Raw genomic sequence first — 18,306 nt, 5'->3', positions numbered from 1 at the left:
TTACCTAATGGTCATAAATGATCACTTCTTGCATTCCCTGGGAATCGAACCCATAACTTTAGCGTTACTGTTTGAGATACATACTAAATTTTTAGATGTAAAAGCAATAAGTTAATGTTGTTTTATCTTCCTGCTCTTTAAGAGCTAAATCAACAACCTTGAGATAAAATAGGCACAAGTTTAAATTCAAATGCATTGCAACTTTACACATCAGAAAAATGCTGGACATACAAGGGGGAAAATACTTTTACAACTTAAATTCAGTTGTTTTTGTTTCATGAGATAGCTTTACTGAGAACATACGGAATACATCATTCTATGAATATTTAATTGAAGAAATTTAGAGAGTTACAACTGTATCCAGATGTGCCAGATTAACAAAACAACTAAAGAAGAGAGTCAAATCCTTTGAGAAAATCACCTGCGAACATGGGAATGCAACTCTCCGTCCAATAGAATGAGACTGTGGGCGTGTCCTCCTGCTGCCATCCACGCACAAGTTAAAATCGAGCTTGCGCTGAGTCTGTGGGAATGCCGCACGAGCATCCTGGTGCGCGTGTGGGATTTCTGAACTTTCTGTATTTGTCTCCTCTCCCCTCGTGGATGTAAAGCATAAAGAGCGGAAAACCCCATTGAGCTCCATTTGGATATTTCAATTACCCAAGAACCTCCTGTGGCTGTGCGCATTGCGCGTTCAGCATGGAACTTCACGGATTTCTCATTCTCTTGCTTTCATTGACAGGTAGTTCAGCGCGAGGAGTAGAAACACACGGATTGTCGTACGCGTACACGCCAGAACTCTCCGAGGACGCGATACTGGTGGAAAACAACGGCATACACGTGCCTTTCGGGAGATCTGTTTACATCGATCCGATCAACGATTTGGTCATTGAAGTTCAGCCGGGAGACAGGTGCAGTATTACCGTTCTGGATAATGATCCGCTGCCTCAGAGACCGGGACATGTGTCTCCTAAAAAGTTCCCATGTGAATTTGGTCCTAACGATGTAAGATACTCTCATTTCGGTTCTAGGAGCCCTGCGGGTGACCGGGTGAAGCTGCAACTCAGTTATGACACTCAGACTGAAACTATTATCATTCCCTTTATGCTAGAGGTGGAGGTTGTTTTCACACAATTGGAGATTGTCACTAAGAACATGCCCCTTATTGTTGATAAACTGCTTGGTACTAGTAATCCTATCGGCAGAAAGGTTTTAGACTTCACCTATGATAAAGATTCAGAACAATGTGAGGTAACATCACTGGCTGCCAGCAGTGCTCTTCCTAAATATGGTAAAGTTGTTGATGAGAGCAAACTGGAAAAAATGATGGACTGTGACCTGTTTCTCAATTCAGATATCCGCTATGAGCACACGTCTACCCACAAGTCCCCTAATAAGGATTACATCCCAATAGTTGTGGAGCTACGGAACAAAGAAAATAATTTACTGAAACAAGAGTTTTTCCATGTGATGATTCGGATAAAAGAGGGCGAAGAAAACACTCCCCCCAGACCGAGTTTTGTGGCTATGATGATGATGGAAGTTAATCAGTTTGTTATGACGGCTTTAACTCCTGATATGTTGGCTGCGGAGGACACAGAATCGGATCCTGATGATCTCATTTTCAACATCACTTCTCCTCTATCCTTTGAGGAGGGCTATATTGTGAGTACAGATGATAGGAATTTACCTATCACATCCTTTTATCAAAGGGATCTTAAAGGTCTGAAAATAGCATACAAACCTCCCTCTTTGGACTCCGATACAGAGAGGATCTTTCAAATCGAGTTTGAGGTCATAGACACAGATGGTGGCATTTCAGATCCTTTTGCTTTCATGATTGTTGTGAAGCCCATGAATACATTAGCGCCAGTAGTCACTAAGAATACCGGCCAGCTATTATATGAAGGCCAGTCTAAGTCTTTGTTTACTCAGAACAATTTAGAAATAAGTGATGAAGACAACCTGGACAGTGTGAGGATAACGGTGGTTGATGGACTGCGTCACGGTCACTTTACTGTTCTGGGCACCAACAGGAAGTATTTTACACTGGCTGATCTGGAGGTCGGCATTGTGGTATACCAGCATGATGGTAGTGACACATACAGTGATAATATAATATTCAGAATGTCAGATGGCAAGAATGAAGTTGAGTTTTTGTTCCCCATCACAATTGTACCCACAGATGATGAGCCGCCCATCATAAATGCAAACACTGGTCTGATTTTATTCAAAAATCAGATGGTGCCCATCTCACAGCTCATGCTCAGTGCAGCAGACATCGACTCTGAAGATTCCACCATTCAATTTACAATCGAGCCTCCATTTTCTGCTATTGGCGAGGTTGTGGTGAGGCAATCTGAAGCACCCGAAGACCCGTCGTCCTGGAAATTTAATGCAGAAGATGGTGTGTATGAGAAAGTAGTGACACAGTGGCTCCAGAAAGATATCACAGATGAAAAGCTGTTCTATAGGCATACAGGTCCACACATCACAGAGACGGTTACTGATCAGTTCATTTTTAAAATACAAGATGATGCCGATCCTCCCAACCAATCTGGCGAGAATTCATTTATTATTAAAATTTTACCTATCGATGATATTCCACCCGTGCTGTTCCTAGGCACTATTTTGCAGATGACAGTCCATGAGTACCAGCTGACTGATTTTAACAAGAATGTTCTTCGTTATACTGACTTGGACTCAGAGGACCGTGACCTGAAATATACAATAACTCAACCGCCAACTGACACTGATGAGAATAATCCCAATAAATTTGGGTCTATTGTTTTGACTGACAGCCCAGATACTGACGTAACCGAATTTACCCAAGCACAAATTAACCATCATAAGATTTCCTACAGCCCACCAGACCTTGAGCTTGGCATCACACCACATGTGGTGCAGTTCCATTTCACAGTAGAGGACACTGCTGGAAACGGTGCTAATGGAGTTTTTACAATTTTTCTGGAACCTGTGAACAACAAACCCCCACAGATAACGAACACTGGATTCACAGTCCTTGAAAGAGGGTTGCATGTCATCACGAGTGCCGAACTTGACGCAAATGACCTTGACACTGACAGTAAGCGAATTTCATTCACGCTAAGTCAAACTCCACAGCACGGCCATGTTCAGCATACGTTTACTGACTTAAAAAAAGGAAGTAGTTTCAACTTGAAGGATATCTCTGTTGGAAAAGTATCATATATCCACAATGGGGATGAAATGACAAGTGACTATTTTAAATTGGATGTTAGTGATGGTGTTCATGTTGTAACAATCACTGTGAAGGTAGCGGTAAAGCTTATTGATGATGAGACACCAATGCTCAGGCTCACAAAGGGCACCTTTGGCTCTCGCTTGGACGTCCTGGAAAATGGTGCTACAGAAATTACCGCCAGTGTTATCCAGGGAAAAGATGGGGACACTGATGACCTGAGGTTGACATTCATTGTAGAAGAAGCTCCTAAGGTTGGAGAAATTCTGGTGAGTGGACTTTCCTCAAGCAGATTCACCCAAGCTGATATCATCAGTGGCCTAGTTGTGTATGCTCACACCAGTGGTGAGATTGGTCTCACTTCGATAGAAGACTTTTTCAGCCTGACCCTCTCAGACATGTCTGATGAGTGGAATGTAGGGGGTAACCGAGTAAACAGAGTCCGTGTTCATGTCACCGTTCTGCCTGTAGATAACCAGACTCCAGTGGTCACAGTTAGCCCTACCTTTACCGTCTTTGAAGGGAATAAAAACACAATCGGTAGACATCAGATAAGGGTTGAGGATGCAGACACGCCAGTTGAGGACATTCTGTGCACCATCATTGTTCAGCCCACATCAGGATATGTGGAGAACGTCTCTCCAGCACCAGGCTCTGAAAAGTCAAGGTCGGGAATGGCAGTAAGTGCTTTTACTATTAGAGATGTGAATGATGGTCATATTCACTATGTCCAAAGCATACATAAAGGAGTTGAGCCAGTGGAGGACAGGTTCACGTTTAGATGTTCAGATGGTGTGAATCTCTCAGAGAGACAGTTCTTTCCAATTATAATTATTCCCACCAACGATGAAAAACCGGAGATCTTTATGCGAGAGTTTGTTGTAATGGAGGGCATGAATGTTATCATTGACTCACCGCTCTTGAATGGAGTCGACGCTGATGTTCCTGCAAAAGAGTTGATGTTTATTATCACCAAACCCCCAAATCATGGGTTCATCCTCAATCAGCTTGCTAGTGGCTCTGTCCCAATCACAAATTTCACCGTGGAACAAATCAAGGAAGCTTCTAGCATAATTTATGACCATGATGATTCTGAAACCACTGAAGACAAGTTTGACGTTCTTCTTACAGATGGGAAACATTCAGCTAAGGCCACCATCATGATCATGATTATCCCTGTGGATGATGAAACACCAAGACTTGCCATTAACGATGGGCTTGAAATCGAGATTGGTGAGACAAAGCAGATAAACAGTAAAGTACTAAAAGCTACTGATCTGGACTCAGATGATGAATCACTTACATTCATTATTCGCTACGGCCCCGGTCAGGGCTTCCTTCATAGAAAACCAGCAGGTTATGTGGAGAAAAGATCTGCTAGGTCTCTAGAGAACATAACAGTTGGCATGAACTTTACACAAAACGAGGTGAACAAGGGTCTCATTTTGTACACTCACAATGGACAGGAAGGCATTCGAGACCTTGTAAAGTTTGATGTCACAGATGGCATCAATCCTCTAATTGACAGATACTTCTATATTACCGTGGGCAGCATTGACATGGTGTTTCCTGATGTCATCAGTAAGGGGGTGTCTCTTAAAGAAGGTGGCAAAGTGACACTCACAACGAACCTCCTCAGCACTAGTGATCTCAACAGCCCTGATGAGAACTTAGTCTTCACCATCACAAGAGCCCCGGTGAGAGGGCATTTGGAAAGCACAGATACACCAGGCATGCCTATTGTGTTCTTTACCCAATTACAGCTGGCCGGGAGCAAGATCTGCTACATTCATACTGCCGATGATGAAGTCAAGATGGACAGCTTTGAGTTTGAGGTGACCGATGGCTACAACCCTGTGTTCCGCACATTCCGTGTTTCAATTGTTGATGTTGACAATAAAAAGCCGGTACTGACCATTCATGACCTTCTAGTGACTGAGGGACAAACCAAACTCATTACGCCCTTTGAGTTGTCCATTGAGGACCAAGACACAGCTGAGCACCTTCTCAAGTTTACAGTCACCCAACTACCCATTCATGGCAAGCTGCTCTTCAACAACAGTCGACAGGTGACTTTGTTCACAATGCAGGACCTGAATGAGAATATGATCAGCTACAAGCATGATGGCACAGAGTCGGACAAGGACAGCTTTTCTTTTGCAGTCACTGATGGTATCCATTCAGATTTTTTTGTCTTCCCTGATACCATTTTTGAGACCCAAAGACCTCAGACCATGAAGATTACCATTGTGTCAGTGGACAACGGTGTGCCTCAGATTGTGGTTAACAAAGGAGCAGCGACTTTAAAGGTCTTGTCCGCAGGTCACTTAGGTTATCAGATCACAAGCAAAGTCCTGAAGGTGGTTGACAGAGACAGCAGCCCTGAGGCTTTGGTTTTTCATATCACTGCACAGCCAGAGCATGGGTACCTGATTAGCCTGGACAGAGGGAATGACTCAATCAACATCTTCACACAAGGTAATGTATTATGAGCACCAAATTTTCTTACCACCTATGATTGGTTCCTGTGAAATGCTTTTTCCATTCATTGTGCTAGAACTGTGCAGTTTAATGCTCTGTAGAAACATCATTTGAAGATACACATGTAAGAATTGTCTCCGTAAGAAATGCTATGTACCCGTCATGTTCAGGTCAGGTTGATGTGTCTTGTCTTTTAGCCTTCGGCTTAAATTCTTGATGAGACAACTAGAGCGTTCACACATCTCCTTTCAATTATTACGTTTTCATACTTTTGCCTTCTAACTTCCCTGTAGTGAGAAAGGTGTTAATGGTTACAGGCAAACCACATTTTAAAAAGAGTAAGGGTGTAATTTTTCTGCTGCTAGCCATAACAGACAGACCCGCAATATGTTTTTTTTTTTTTTTTTGAGCATCTTGACTGGGTTGTAAGAGCAGCATGAGTTTTGGGCTTATGCGCCATTGCTCAGACAAACAGGTAGTACCATCCATTGCAAACTCAAACTTTAACTGGCTATTTAAATACCCAATGTTAGGATTCTTTGATTTATCATTTGTTTAATTCCTTGCAGTATCTGTAAGAAGTTTAGTTGTTGTTGTTGTTTTTTAAAGAAAAATTATTAATTTTTATATAATACATTTAATTTTGTATATAAAATTATCATTTTATATAGATACATTTCATTTTTTAAATTTAAATTAAAGATCTTGAAGATTTTGCAAATGGTATGTAAACAGGTATTCATTTCTCTTGTTGGTTAAAACAGTAAACAACTGATACTGGTCCTTCAATATCACTTTTTATATTCATTTTTCTCAACCATCAATAAACATAAATTAATAAATATTTTAAAATATATTACATTTCACATTAAATTAAACAACGCTTAAATGATTAATATAAATATAGATTCATAGTATATAATTTTAAGAAACTCTGTGTTTTCTGTTAGTTTTCTGTTTATTTCCTGACCAATCAGGCTGATAATTTGCTTAGCATAATACTAACAGGTTAGCCTCCTAAACTATCAAACTCTATGCAAATTAGCAAAAATGCATTAAAAAAAAAATTAACTAGTCTGGCTTTTTGATTTTAAAAAGATATCCTTTTGCACATCCTTATAGTACCAGCATAGGTTCATGACTTCTAAAGCATAAATGCACTCTTTCAAGCAATGAGAGCCATAGTGAGAAGATGTGAAATCCGTGTCAAGCTAACTTAGTCTGAAATGTGTCTCAGACATTGGAAGAGGCAGAAGTGAGAGAGAGACCTGGCAAACCTGACTTGACCTCATCAGTACGAGCAGTGAAGCAGAAGGGACAATCACTTCTCTTTATTTACTTTGCCCTTTCCCCATATTCTGCTACCGCTTGCTCTTTGGCATTTGCTAAATATTTTACGATGAGAGTGTGTGCTTGCGAAGAAAGAAGACATTTTATTTTCAATATGAAAAGCGGTTTCATCCATGCATAAAGAATCACAGGATAACATTTTTATGAGGCTTCTTCCTCTGATATCAATAATTTAAAGAAGTGGGTCAGAGCAAGGGGAAGAGAGAGCCAGGTTGATCATGGTACACCGTAACCTAACCACTGTGTATCAGTGCAGATGTGGTTAAGGGGTCTAATTTGAGAGATGGGACAGACCAGATGTAGGGGAGACTGAGTCCGTTTAAAATTCTTGTTCTCACCTGTCATTATGTAACAGCTTGTCACCTGTTTTGCTTATTGTTTTGTGACTCACTCCCTGCTGCTTTTGTGAAAATTCTCACCTGGATTTATTAAAACATAAAAAGCCTTTTATTCACAGATGTTTTTAAACCAAGCATGCTCTTTGAATAATAATGGACATAATTGCAAGTTGAGCGGATTATAGAACAATTTGATCTTTGAGCGTTTCACTCTAGGGTTTGTTGATCATCATAAAAAATGATTATCATAGCTTGTTTTGAGATAGATTCTTCTGAATGAATAATAAATTGCATTGTGCAATTTGATGTTACAGTTTTATGTTTGTGTGTGTTCTCAGCTGACATAGATGATCTTAAGATCTGCTATATCCTGAAGGACGAGAACAATGCCACCAGTGATGTCTTTAGTTTCACCGTGGAGGACAATGGTAAGTCCTAACAACATAAAAAAAGGAATTGATTTTTACAAGAAAATTAAATGTGCCAATTTTCAGGCTTTTAATGGTTTGATTGTGTTTACGGTTATGCATTTACATATTTAGCCATATAAAGTGAAGAATAATAAGAATCTCAGTTGTAAGTCACTTTGGATAAAAGCGTCTGCTTAATGATCAATTTAAATGTAAATTAGTAATACAGTACAAATCATTTGAATTCATGAATGATATAATGTCCTCTGGTTTTAGGTGTCATTGCAGATGAAATAGCCTTAGATGTTTAATTGTGAACCCTTAGACATTGTGAACCCTTAGACCAGAGAGGGATACATTTAGACATGTAGCATTTAATTAGGCTTTTACTTTCCATAGTAGGTGAACTGTCAGTGTGTGCAGCTTATTACATGCTGTGCTACCTTTGACTGCAAAAAAAAAAAAGTAATGACTTTTTAGTACATCAAAGAAAACTTAAGTGAGTTAGTGTGGGGTAGAATGACCCTAATAACATATTTCAACAGGGTAGGATTAAATCTGGTGGAGCATAGATAATCATGTATAAATTAGGTTGAACATGACGATCGTCACTGTTGCTGGAAAAGCTTGCGGCTAAAGACTTTGTTGCGATTAGTGATGATTTGTGTTTTATTTGGAAAGCCAAATATGTGTGATATGCACACTACAAAGCACACTGCAGGAGCGCCTATGTGGATTGCCTGTGTTAGTGCCTCAGAAAGGGACATTGTGGATTGAAGGGTCTGCATACATGCAACACAAAGGGCTGTTTGCTATATAAAACTAGAGGCAAGATGACACATAATTCGAGCCTGTAGCCATGAATGTAAGCTGCACCCTTTGTCAGGCTTACAATTACTTTGAATATTAGAGGGTCTTTGGCATTGGAAAGAGTTGGGAAAATACAAGCTCTATAGTAAAACAGCTGGTTCAACTGCTGTATTATGGCTTCATGTCTCTCTCGCGCTCAAAATCACCAGTTGTGTCTTCATGAAATAATCTGTTGCGGCATGAAACAAGATAACCATTACAGTCCACTAGCACCTTCAAGTCAAGAGGCATTAACTGTTTGAAAGGATCATGCAGTGGCATATTAATAATCAAATCGGGATAGTAACCGATTGACAGTTTTAAATTAATTAATTGCACAATATGCTAATTAATTTTGTGTTTATTATTATTATATTTTATATTTCTTAAATCTTTAAAAATAATTTTTATGAATACTATCATATTTATTTTTATTTTTTATCACAAAATGTACACATTCAGTTGACAGGACCATTTTTGGTTTATGTTCCTATTTGTTCCCTTCACTATTTTTCTCTTACCTCCCTCCCCCTTTTGGGAGCGTTTGTTCCTCTGTCAGTCATCTCTCAGTTCAGGCAGGAAAGACTGAGGAGTAGGAACTCGTTGGTATGCAGCTTTGTTGGTGTCGGACCCCTGAGCCCAGTGGGTCATTACCGGTTTTGTTTCTTTGCATTCCTGTGGATAATTTCACTCCATTGTTGATCGAGGCATTTATTTTATTGGAAAGACCTCAAGCAGTAAGGGACTATCTGTGTCTTTCTCATCTCATTTTACAGATGTAGTGTGCAAACACAAAAGGGCTCAGCTGAGCTGTTATTATCATGAGGTGCCTCAAGGCTTTCTCCTAGGACCCCTTTTTCCCCACATTTGTGCAGTAATGTACAGCTTCAGCATGAAATTCAGTGATTGCAAACACTTTGCCACATTATGCCTGAAGAAACTGAGCTAATTAGACCATCTTAGTTTGTGCTTATCCAAAAAGCCTGACAACCACAGCCAACATCACAAACTCCATTTTACAGCCAATTTGTGTTAAACAGCTGCATTTATTTATTTAACACACTCTGTTAGACTGCGACATGCGTATTTAGTACACGTAGTATTCCAGAGGGGTTTAATTAATTGTTTTGTTTTCCAAAATTTTCTTTCCTTGCATTCCCTATAATGATGATGAGGCTGTTTTTCAATGCAAAGAACTAATTAACTATTATCATGTTTTCCACATGCAGTTAGAGGACTATTTGAGTTTAAAACAAAATTGTGGCCTTCTGAAGATATTTCTGCATGTACCTTTTCTGAATTTATAATTCAGACATATTTTTGTTGAACAGTTAAGGCTGAATGCTAGCTTTATTTTAGTCTGTAAACTGCCCATCAGAGTTTGGCCTAGATCATCTAGTTTTTGTTTATCTTTGCCTCTGTCTCTTTTGCTCTGTTCCAAAACCTAGCAAGCTGCCTCTGGAGACAACATTGTAAGGCATCAAAGGAGCGCTCCCGATGCTAAAGATGTTCCAAAATGTAGACAAATTCATTATTCTGCCTCCCAAAGCCTCATTCACACAGACAGCGATTCAATTGATGGAGGTCAACGAGTCACTGGGCTGTTGGTTTCTAAACCAGAAAAACTGAAATCACCAACTTTCATTGAAAATAAACAAAGTTTTTGTCATGCCAGAACAAGTTTTGTCGGCATGACAAATTGTTGTCAGTACAGTATGAATGTACCTTACAAAATCTTTTTTTAGCATGTGTCCCTTGTGGAAAATGTATTCCCATAACGCACTGCAACAAGCTCCATGAAAAAAGTTAAAGGTGGACAATTTTTTTCATTTCGTTCAATACCAAAACACATTAATACACATATTATTCGTCTTTTAATACCTAGAAAGTGCATCCTATACCCTCATCCACTATTCCCTACATTACTCCAATAATATAGTGCACTTAAAGGAGGGAATTGAAACAAGTAAACAAATTCAGACATGCCGGAAGTGCTTTTAGACACCATTATAAATGACTTTCCCCTCAAATAGTGCACTATATAATGGTATAGGGGGCGATTTTGTACACAATACATTTACGATGTTCAAGAACAGCTAGGATTCTGCCTTAGAGGGGAGTTGCCTACTGTATGTAGTCAGTGAGGTGGCTCACTAGTTTTGAGAACCGAGCTTATATCGTTTTAAACTCGATAAAAAAATGTTGCCACATAAACACCCTCTGACTGACAGTAATAAATGCTGTTCTCCATTTGAACTGTTTTGCAACTTGCTGCTCCCAAACTTAACGAGTAAAAGAGGACAGATTTATCAGTTACACTTCCTTTGCAAAAGATCATGATGGGTAGCACTTATTCGGAATCCTCTACACCTCTCTCTGCAATCAGGCCTCAGAGGCAGAGATATAAATATGACAGGAACGACTGCAGGGACGCACAGAGGCTACAAAGAACAGAGCGAAGCTTTACGTGATGCATCATAGCTGATGGTTTTTTTTTTTTTTGCTGTGGGACTGAGGGATTTATTTTTTATTTTTTTGCAAAGTTTATTGATGTGTACTTGTACCAGTGTTCGCTCTAAAGCAAATGTACTTAAAAAAAATTCTATGTACTGTTTCTATGTATAACAGACCTGACTGGAGCTTATTTTATGCCATTTTAACCCATTTTTGTTTCATGGAAAGCTATTTTGCAGACTGTTCACCACTTTTTAGGCTGTTCCTGAAGCTCTGTTGTGTCTGGGTTTAAAAAAATCTCATTGCTGGTTCTGTTTTCCCCAGTGTATACCTTGTATTGTGAAGGGTTTTTTTGCAGGGGATTTGTTGAACATGATCCAGGGCGCTGTATGAACAATACAGAACAATGCTAATCTTAGCGTGGATGTAGATAACCATATACTTGTGCTGTTTATTTTTTTCTTCCATATCAAATTAACCAGAAATAGCATTGCAATAGGATGTTTTTGTAGCTCTGTTTCTCATTGTTGGCTATAGACATAAGATTGTGCATTCACTTGTGGATTATTAAGAGCTAGCATTGAATTTCCTCTGAAAGCTTCGTCTCTTCAAACTAAATCAAAGGATTGTTTGGTTTAGGGGGTTGCGCGGGTATTTAGGGTCAGTTCAGATGTGGATTTCTGGATTAACCTTAGACCTGAATGGCTGACTTTTCGAGTGACAAGACCACACCTGCAGGTATTCCTGGTTAAACATTTTGGAATGCCGCTGATCGAGTGGACAGGTGATGGACCAATGAGAGGTTTGCGACTGCTGTCTTCCATCGGTCTGCTGACAGTCTTTGAACATTGTTCTTGAAACTGCGTTCTTCTAAATAAGGTTATGCAGGTCACTGGTGAAGACAGAGGCACAGAAGAGAGTAATTGAGGGCATCCATTCCAGGCAAGTCGTGACCTTCGTTGAAGATAATTTCCTGTGTTTTGTGAGGTTGTGTGCCTCTTGTTTAAATCTGAGCAGCCTGGATAATCTGAATTGTCTTAATTGCTTGACTACATGTCCTTGTTGAATGTTTCCAAGTTCTGCTAGACTAGCTTAGATTTTTCAATCCAAATGGAAAGCAGTAAAGCAGACAGCCAAGACTTTGTGGCTGAAGCCAAGAGCCCATTGAGCTAGATGAGGAGAGGCTATAGTGGAACCATGAAAGGACCAACAAGCTGCTATTTTTTTTTATTGTTATTTTTTTGGCTCATGCACAGTTTGAGCTACACATCCATTAGAATGCAGTGTTGGTGATTAATCTAGATGATAGTTATGTTGTGTTTGCTTTTTTTCTTCATTTTCTGCTCTTTGAGAAGCACCTGTCCCCAATTCTCACTTTGAAACACCAAAAACAGCCTTAATGAGATTCTGTTCTTGACGTTTTTGATCTAGCATCAATGGTGCTTTTTCAGGGAAACCTATGGGAAGGCATAAACTGACACAACTGTTATCATGCTTATCCGTAAGTTTTAGCATTAGTTTTAACAAAAAGCCATTTCAGGTTTTTTTATGAAAATTCGCTGTTTTACTCTATATTTGCAAATATACACTATAAACTATTTTTTTATGGTTTGGATTAGTAGTACTATTTCATTGAAAAAAAATTATTTAACTAAATTAATATGTATAATTTAGCAAGTATGCTTCAAATTGGTCAAAAGTTACAATAAAGACTTTAACACTGATATGATTTCTATTCCAAATAAATGCTGTTCTTTTGAACTTTCTATTCATCAAAGAATTCGGGAAAAATTCTTATTAATATTAAGCAGCACAAAATGCAGCCCAGTTGTTTTCAGCATTGATAATAGTAAGAAATGTTTGAGCACTAAATCAGATTAAGAATGATTTGAATGATGGTTGCTGAAAATTCAGCTTTGCCATCACAGAAATAAAGTACATTTCAAAATATATTAAAATAAAAAACAGTTATTTTGTATCGTAATAATATTTCACAATAATATTTTAATGCTGTATTTTTGATCAAATAAACGCAGTCTTGGTAAGCATGAGACTTTTTTCAAAAAGTGTAAAAAATCTTATTGCCCCCAAACTTTTGAACTGTAGTGTATGTTACAGAAAAAAGTGAATTCATATGTAATATTGACTACCAAATATCTTGTATTATTTGAAATGGTCATATTCATTTTTAGAATTTTCTAGTTCTAATTCAATTATTTCAATTCACAGGTTGGTTCCATAAACTAAAGGTTAGGAAACCAATATAGAAACATGAGTATGTGCAACATGCATAATAGTTTTGATAAACAGGCCTCAAAGTAGCACTTATTTATGACTTGTGTTTAACTAAGTTTTGGGAGTGTGGCGCTCCTGAGGGTTTGTTGAATTAATAAAAAGAAGGCACTGTGCTTAATGGCACTTAATACTCTACTCTTCTCATTCATTCTCATTCTCATATTGAGATTTATTTTCCAGCCCTGATAGTATAAGACCCTCATGAATCACTATAGTAGTTTGTAAGTACCCTCAGGGGTCATCTCCATTTGACTTCTGTCAGAATTTATCCAGTCACTCAGGAGGATTGGAATCTATCTGATGAATTATTTGTGAGTTCTATTTTTAGATGCTGTTAAGAAGTTCTTCAAAGTTTCTGGATAGAGTAAAGCTTCTCATGCACCAGACACTGATTAGCTTTTAATGAGTTATTCTGAGTGAATGTCAGCTGTTGTGTTGTAATGTCTATCTATGAAACTCTGTCTGAACTATCCGGCTCTGAAACGCTACTGTTTAATAAATTCATTAGGGGCTTTTTGTGTGAGAAGCTTCATGGAGACTGTCAGTATCAGGGTTTGGACAAATCCACTGGGCTTCAAAGCAGCTGTCAGTATGGGGTTTTTTTTGTTTGTTTTTTTCAGAGGCAAAGCTTAATGAGAGCATGTTATTGTTCAGCTTGACAACAGAACAAATACAACTGAATTTTAAATTCACATGTGTGATGCTATACGTTTATGACTAAATGGCTTGTTTTCTCTTTTCTTCTCATTAATTTAGATCCTTTGTTTACTTCATTTTCAGTGGCCTTTTCTTAGGCAAGAATCAATATTACTATTTTTCATACTTGGTTAACATTTTTCATAACCCCCAAATATTAAACTCCTTTATGCTACAGACAAGGATGTGATTTTTTAAAATTTTATTTTGATAGACCTCATGAGTTATTAACATCCATTTTGGCTAAATATATAATTTTTTTTCAGTTTTTTTCAGATAATGCAGATTACCTGTTTCTTATTGAACGATGGCAATTAGCATTACACTTAGCATTGTGATATGTTTTTCAAAGACAAACACCACTGATGTTCTTTAGAAAATGTAAAATTCCACTTGGTTTTGTTTGTCTTTGTGATAACTGATGGTGTTGGGTTTGCTCGGCTCATTGACCTGAATGAACACCCTGAGAACAGAATAGTGGAGTCCTTGAGCTGAGAGCTTTTTCTTTACTCGCAAATGGATTTTGGTGACATTTTAACCACACCCTATCTATCACTTCTTTCTTAAATTGATACAACCTGACAGGATAAAAGAAAAAGTGTCATTGCTGTTTGGATAATGCGCTGCATTAATACCCACCATTGACTGCAGAAATAACAGGAGAAATGCTTTTAGCTTGCTTATGTTCACTCACAGTGCTATAATAAAACAATAAATCAAATCAAATATTGCCCACTGTTAATATGTGAATATTAGTAGTATCTTTGTTTTTACATACTGTATGGCTGTAGCCTTTCTGATTTCTTTATATTTTGTATTTACTTTAAAAAAATATATATATTATTCTGTTACTATATTCATTTTTTAAATTATATTTATATGAATACAGATTCCTTTTACAATTTACCTGCAATCCACATCTATATTTGGAGTAGAAATAAGAGTCTATAAGTCCTCCTGATGTACTATTAATTATGTGGACCACCGTGATAATTTAACGAACCATGTGGCTTATGCTGATAATCTTTGTGAAATGTCAAATATAATCACTTTAACATGGGAAATGGTTTATTCTCCTTTATTCTCTGAAGTTGTATACGCTGCATATCACCTGCCAAACAGTTATCACTTAGCAACCGTACATCATTACAGGCTAATATCGAGTTCGAAATACAGTGGCTTTGACAACATTTAAATTTTTTCCAGTCATGACATCTATCAGGTTAGGTTAGAGAGTGGGTTATTAGTAGCCAGGGGTTAGCTCGAGGAAATCAAGTGAAACGAGTCATGAATATACATGGTCGATCTTGTTGAGAAATTGGGAATTTATCTCTGATGTTTTGCGTGCACGTGAAGTGGGTTATCAATATCTGGGCAGACTCCAGTACATGGCATGAATATAGATTAGAGATGCAGTTGGTCTATAGGTATGTGTGCACGAAATGTGATGCATTCACACAGACATTTGCCAAAGATTTAATTGTAGGCCATACTCTTTTGGATATTCCCTCATTGTTTGATCTGTTAGAGGTGTCTGAAAGCGTCTCTGGAAGCTTGGTTTGGTTGGGGTAATCGTTACCATCGTAATCATTCAGTATCATGTTATCATTTTATACTTAAACTAAATGATGATGGTGATTCAGTAACATTTGGGCGATGCAAGTAATGTGAGATAAACCAAGAATTGTGAAACCAAGCACATGAAGTGTGAAGTCAGCGTACACAAGATATATATATATATATATGTGTATGTACAGTGGGGGAAAAAAGTATTTAGTCAGCCACCAATTGTGCAAGTTCTCCCACTTAAAAAGATGAGAGAGGCCTGTAATTTTCATCATAGGTATACCTCAGAGACAAAATGAGAAAAAAAAATCCAGAAAATCACATTGTAGGATTTTTAAAGAATTTATTTGCAAATTATGGTGGAAAATAAGTATTTGGTCAATAACAAAATTGAATCTCAATACTTTGTTATATACCCTTTGTTGGCAATGACAGAGGTCAAACGTTTTCTGTAAGTCTTCACAAGGTTTTCACACACTGTTGCTGGTATTTTGGCCCATTCCTCCATGCAGATCTCCTCTAGAGCAGTAATGTTTTGGGGCTGTCGCTGGCCAACACGGATTTCCACCTCCCTCCAAAGATTTTCTGTGGGGTTGAGATCTGGAGACTGGCTAGGCCACTCCAGAGCCTTGAAATGCTTCTTACGAAGCCACTCCTTCGTTGCCCGGGCGGTGTGTTTGGGATCATTGTCATGCTGAAAGACCCAGCCACGCTTCATCTTCAATGCCCTTGCTGATGGAAGGAGGTTTTCACTCAAAATCTCACGATACATGGCCCCATTCATTCATATATATGTGTGTGTATATGTATGTATGTGTGTATATATATATATATATATATATATATATATATATATATATATATTTCATTGTCTGTTCTGCACTGAACTACCTTCTTTTTCTATACAAACAAACCTTTATTTTTAGTTTGCATGGGTACATGACAGGTGCTGAGGCACTCTTGTTCGAGTACATAAGTATAGAGATACTGTAAGTGATCAAAATCTTAAAAAGGATTAAAAATGCTGGATCCTTGCAACATAAACTAGTTAATTGTGCTGTTTTTATGCTATAAAACCTGATAAGGTAAGTTTTCCCAAAAGGGGAAATTTACATGTAAGATGTAGGATTATGAGAGAGTTATTTCCCATAAACCCCTCAAGTAAACAGCTGGTGGTATGTACATTATGATGTAAATGATCACTAATTAATCCCTTCTGAGTCGATTTATATGAGGATCATTTTCATAATGTATTAGTAAGAACACGTGTATGCAGAACTCTGCAGAATTGTAATGACCTAAAGTTTTACACATTTCCACCCCGTGAATATTTTAAAATATTTAAACAAATATTTGATAGAGTGCTGCAGGAATGAATCCTATAACTGAAAATGAGTTCGCATTTTTTAACTTCAGGTTCCATTGTCCCGAACTGAATGGGTTTTTGGTCGAATGCCTGAAATGAGGTCAGTGGTTAACACAAGCTAGATATTTTCATGTTTTATTCAGCGACATAAAATAGTAATATGTCTTTTTTTTTAAGCTAACTAGTGTCTAAATGGGACTACAGAGGTTGTCTGGGCCATTAAACATCATCACACCGAACAGGAAAGCTACTTGCTAGTCCGCTTTTACAGCCTCATTGTGTTTATACATGCGCTCTTGAAAACTATTCTAACTCAAACTTTCCAATTTGTTGCATTTAGATACAGACTGAAAGAGTTGGTGGTGACGAAGTCATGCAACCATGGTTTAGCTTTTTACTTCTGGCAATTGTATTTAAGCTTTAAAATTCATGAAAGTTTTGTTCATTTGTAATAATTAACATGATGGACAAAATGTGTTAGAATCAAAAACTTTTGTTGTTCACAGAACTTATTTTCTGCAATAATCCAGAAGCCAGTAGAAAAATCCTATTGCAGGGAAGCAGGGTAATGCAAACTTCCGGGTTGGCCAACAAAAATACATTGTTACTACAGCGCTCTGTTTAATTTCATAATGCCGTTAAGAGTGTATACATTTTAATTGTTGTTTTCAGGAGGGAACAAACTGAAAAACCAGCAGTTTCGTCTGAACTGGGCTTGGATTTCTCTGGAGAAACCAAACTATGTGGTGGATGAGCAGGACAAAGTTCTCGAGGTGATCCTCAGACGTAGAGGTTTCCTGGGAGAAACGTCTTTTGTTGGTGAGTATCAGAGCACTGGATCATTCTTTATTCGATTTTCTGCCAGCATAATACTTTATTTCACACATTTTCCATTCGCCATCACCTATTTTTTGCTGAAAAAAAACAAACTATTATCCAGAATTGATTAAACTTGTCGAGAAGTCACCAGTACAGGCGTTAACTGGGAATCATTAGCATTCAGTAGCGTCTGTGTTCACAGTGAGAGCTGTTATTACTTAAGCTTATCAACGGGGAGCTGTTAGAGATGTTTTTCTAAGTGGTTTTGGCTTCTTTGTGTCTGAGATGAAAGCCCTCGCTCTCTCTCTGACATCCGTAGAACAGTCTGAACACTTTTTTTGAGCATACACCTGCTTATCTTTCCCTGCACCGCGCTCAGCACAGCCCTACATGTGGTCAGTATTCAAGAAAACAAGGGTCTTTGTTCACGCTGCTTTGGATTTGTGGTGTGTGTTGGCTTGA

The 18,306-nt window shown here is 38.1% G+C and overlaps 1 protein-coding gene across 1 annotated transcript in view; it reads left to right on the top strand.

The window, feature by feature from the left end:
- The first annotated feature begins 545 nt into the window (after positions 1-545).
- The window catches only part of LOC107555183 (FRAS1-related extracellular matrix protein 2-like), a 57,930-nt gene continuing 40,169 nt past the window's right edge, over positions 546-18,306 (top strand). Inside the window, exons 1-3 of the mRNA XM_016237900.1 lie at positions 546-5,698; positions 7,728-7,817; positions 17,698-17,844. Coding sequence (XP_016093386.1) covers positions 700-5,698; positions 7,728-7,817; positions 17,698-17,844 — 5,236 coding nt within the window. The 5' untranslated portion in view covers positions 546-699. The remainder of the gene's footprint in view (positions 5,699-7,727; positions 7,818-17,697; positions 17,845-18,306) is intronic.

This window comes from Sinocyclocheilus grahami, unplaced genomic scaffold (assembly GCF_001515645.1).
Source record: "Sinocyclocheilus grahami isolate Dianchi unplaced genomic scaffold, SAMN03320097.WGS_v1.1 scaffold526.1, whole genome shotgun sequence".
NCBI classification, from domain to species: Eukaryota; Metazoa; Chordata; class Actinopteri; order Cypriniformes; family Cyprinidae; genus Sinocyclocheilus; species Sinocyclocheilus grahami.
The sequence above is the reverse complement of the archived record's forward strand: the minus strand, read 5'-3'. Positions and strand labels throughout refer to the sequence as shown.